The 3,836-nt window shown below is 40.3% G+C and overlaps 1 protein-coding gene across 1 annotated transcript; it reads left to right on the top strand.

Annotated features, from left to right (window-relative positions):
* Window positions 1-418: 418 nt before the first annotated feature.
* On the top strand, window positions 419-910 carry LOC139692180 (skin secretory protein xP2-like). The gene has a single exon (XM_071590245.1). It carries the CDS (start codon window positions 419-421, stop codon window positions 908-910), a length of 492 nt encoding a protein of 163 aa, XP_071446346.1.
* Window positions 911-3,836: the final 2,926 nt, after the last annotated feature.

The raw sequence follows: 3,836 nt of genomic DNA, 5'->3' as shown, positions 1-3,836 counted from the left end.
AGCCTTCTAATGGCAGCCATCTGTGGGGGTACAATCTTCAGATTTGACACAGGACTGCAGTGAGGCATCAAAATGTGAACCACGGCGGCAGCACTTATAAGCATAATTAAAGCCATTTCCATTGCTAGCACAAATGTAGTAGCAACGGCAGCAATGAATGTCTGGAAAATATCCATCTCTATTGCAGGGGGAGGTTGTTGTTTCCATAGCTGCTGGGGAGGTTGAGGAGGGGTAATGTGAGCAGTACCCTTTTACACACATTTGTTGCGTCTCGTTAAAGTAGGAACCAGGACGACACATTTTCTCCACATAGGCCCAGGAACTGTTCTGGAGCTGGTAGCAGATGTAATACTTGCGGCAGTCGTCAGAGTCAGCAAAGTACCCAGCTTTACTACAGCTAAATGGCATCTTGGTTGTCATGTCTGTAAAACTTGGAGTTACGGTTGTGTGCTCTGATGAAGGGGAAGTTTCCATTGAGGTCCCTGGTGAAGGGGAAGTTTCCATTGAGGTCCCTGCTGGAGGGGAAGTTTTTATTGAGGTCCCTGCTGATGTAGAAGTTTCCATTGAGGTCCCTGCTGATGTGGAAGTTTCCATTGAGGTCCCTGGTGAAGGGGAAGTTTCCATTGAGGTCCCTGCTGGAGGGGAAGTTTTTATTGAGGTCCCTGCTGATGTAGAAGTTTCCATTGAGGTCCCTGCTGGAGGGGAAGTTTTTATTGAGGTCCCTGCTGATGTAGAAGTTTCCATTGAGGTCCCTGCTGGAGGGGAAGTTTCCATTGAGGTCCCTGCTGGAGGGGAAGTTTCCATTGAGGTCCCTGCTGGAGGGGAAGTTTTTATTGAGGTCCCTGGTGAAGGGGAAGTTTCCATTTCTGGTGAAGGGGAAGTTGTTGGAGTTGGCTCAATGAGTGGATAAATTATGTGGAATGGGTCCATTTCTTCCTTACAGGTGTACACAAAGTTGGTGCCCTTGATGATACCTTTGTCACCATCCTTTTTACAGAATGGTATGGGGCTAGTCTGACATGTGCTAAGGTCTGAATCATCACATGTGTGTTTCTCAGGATTATAGGCTGTGTTTTTCTCCTCACAGGCATAATCTAGTGTGTCTCCACCTTTGCATACATGATATTCCACGCAGGAGAATGGGTCGGGAAAATAAACGTCTTCCTCCCCCAAATTTGATGGGCATGTGAATTTTTTGTACCTGTGGAGAAAAAATCAAGTTACTAAAGAGCACTTCAGTCAATTCTCCATTAAACCTATGCTGGAGACCTTTCTCTAATGAACTGATTCAAGTCTCATTTAAGTGTTATGTGATTTCAAATAATATTTTTGTGGTGATTATTAACATTCTTTTACATGGCCAACGATGTTCGATATCGTCCAATAAAATTTAGATCTTATGCTAATAATACAATTGATTTATTTCTTTAGATAAACCCCAGCACCTTCTGCATTTCCATCTATGGATGTGAAAATGTCACAATGAACAAAGAGTTACAAAAAAATTCAAGTAGGCATGTATGAATGTACAAAAATTAGTGGCATCTTACTAATATCCCCATTAAATGAGAGCAAAGGAAGGGGCATGCAAGAAAGTGAGAAGAGTCAGTAGGGTTTAGGTATACCTTGTGAAAGGCATAGGAAAATATAGTTTGGATACCTTAGAGGCATTTGTAAAAACATAGTATCCTTTCAGTTCCAAAAATTATACCTTAATTGAACCTCCAAACTGTAAGTTTGAAATGAAATGAAAGTTCCCCAATCAATCTAAAAATAACTCAATTAGTAAAGCATTGGGTATATCAGTGATGAGGAATTTTAAGGGGATTTTAGCTGTGCTGTAAATTTGTGTTGCAATTTATTAAATGTTCATACCCTGTATATTAATTGCTATGCAAAAAGTAGTTAAAGGGTTATAGGAAATGACCGTTATTAGGAAAAATCATTTGAAATATTGTTTAAATACATGGGTATGACTTTTTATGGAATCAATACTTATGAAAATAAAAACATAACACTTGAATGGCACAACAGAACAGAAAATTATGTATAGAGGATAATCAAATGGTATATGGTTTGAGCTAATGGCCATTCTCTTAGACTTTATTCAGGTTAGACTGGTCAGTTTTGAAAGTGTCAGTGGAAGGTATACGAGAGCTGGGGAAAGGGGGACCATTTGAAAAGGGGGCTAGTAGTAAGGGTGGTTGGAAATTGGAAGTTCAGCCAGGATTTTCAGAAGCTCTAAACATCCATACATAGGTATATTAATGAGCTCTCACCTCTATAATGGTGATAGATTGTGGTTGATATTTGAGGATCACTTGGGAGAGGGACTGATCGAAGGAGAGGTCATGGGATTACATATGTGAAGGGACAGAAAGAGAAGGAAGGGAAGAAGAATTAAATGGAAGTTAGTTATTATTTATGCAGATGTACAAGGGAGTAATGTTTTTATCAGTCTAGAAAGATGAGTATAGGTTGCATGTGAGCAGATCGAGTACATTTTTGGAGAAGTAATGGGCGAGAAGGTCATGTGGGGAGGCAGTGAGTGCATGTTTGCAGAGGGAAGCAGATCTGATGAGTGGACAGGGGAGCAATGAGGAAATCTGTTGAAGAGATACATCAAAATATTGGTGGATCCAAGAATTTTTATTAAAATTGGCTGGTCATCTGCAAGACAGGGGAATTTTGGCAGGATAGAGGAAATTGTATCACTGTCATTTTTATTTTTATTTAAATTTAAATTTGGGAAGAGTTCTCTGAGAAAGGTTTGAAATCCGTAGGATCTAGGGAAAGAGGTGGTACTTAGGTGGGTTTGTAGGTCTGGTTTGTATCCCGCCACTGATTTCCTTGTGAATGCTTCTGCTGTGTGCAGCTATTGATGAACCAAGTCTTCTGTGATTTACTCTACATCAGTATATGTTGAAGGTACGACAGTTTCACCAGCATTAGTAGCCTCAGGTCAGAAGTGACTTGAAGATGCCAACTGCAGCACCGGTCCAAGCAATATGTTCCGAAATAAGAGTATATGCCAAAAGACTTGGATCTTCTAGCTTCAAATATAAGTTGTTTTTTTATGCTGTGTAAGTTAGGGTGGATGAGTGAATTTTGTTTTGTAGAAGCTTTTCTGGTTGACTGCTATTTGGGAAGGCTGTGTGGAGATTGTGAAGGCATTTGGTGAGGAAGGATGTGGAGTTACAAATCCAATTTCCATGGATTGAGAGAGAACTAGGAATGGAGTATTTGGAATGGGTTAGGTGGTTACTTGTAAAATGGAGATGTTTCTGGTTATTTAAAATTTGATCTGCACAGAGGTGGTGAATAAGTGCTTGTAGAGTAAAATGCCAGTGTCAAGAAAGGTGATGAGGGAGAAAGGAGATGTGGGAAATGAATTTGATTGTGAAAGAAAAATTTGACGCTGATCCGATATTGTTGAGAGACTCCAAGCTATCTGTCACAGGAAGTTCTCTTCAAGGTGACCTTTGAAGAAATTGGCGCAAGAAGAAGCTCATTCAATTGCTGTGCCTCTGGTTTGTACTCAAAAATTGTTTTGGAAGAAAAACGGATTTTTTGTGCAGACAAGAGTAAACCCACATAAAAAATCACTACTTTTCATTTCATTCTGCTACCCCTTCTTCTATACCTGTCCCTTCATATGAAAAACCCACAAACTGTCCTTCAATCAGTGCCTCTCCTTAAGCATCATCAAATATTTACCTGAATCTGCCACTGTTGTTGAGGTTAGAATTTGCCTATGCATATGTGTTTAGAGCTTTTGAAAATCCCACTCTCAATTTCCACCGTAATCATCCCTACCCCTTACCCACCATCTATGC

This window comes from Hetaerina americana, unplaced genomic scaffold (genome assembly GCF_022747635.1).
Source record: "Hetaerina americana unplaced genomic scaffold, ioHetAmer1.1.p SCAF_4, whole genome shotgun sequence".
NCBI lineage: Eukaryota > Metazoa > Arthropoda > Insecta > Odonata > Calopterygidae > Hetaerina > Hetaerina americana.
The sequence above is the reverse complement of the archived record's forward strand: the minus strand, read 5'-3'. Positions and strand labels throughout refer to the sequence as shown.

Bases quoted from the DNA above. Each gene is read 5' to 3' on its own strand.
- LOC139692180 (XM_071590245.1), top strand. From the start codon at position 419: ATGTCTGTAAAACTTGGAGTTACGGTTGTGTGCTCTGATGAAGGGGAA.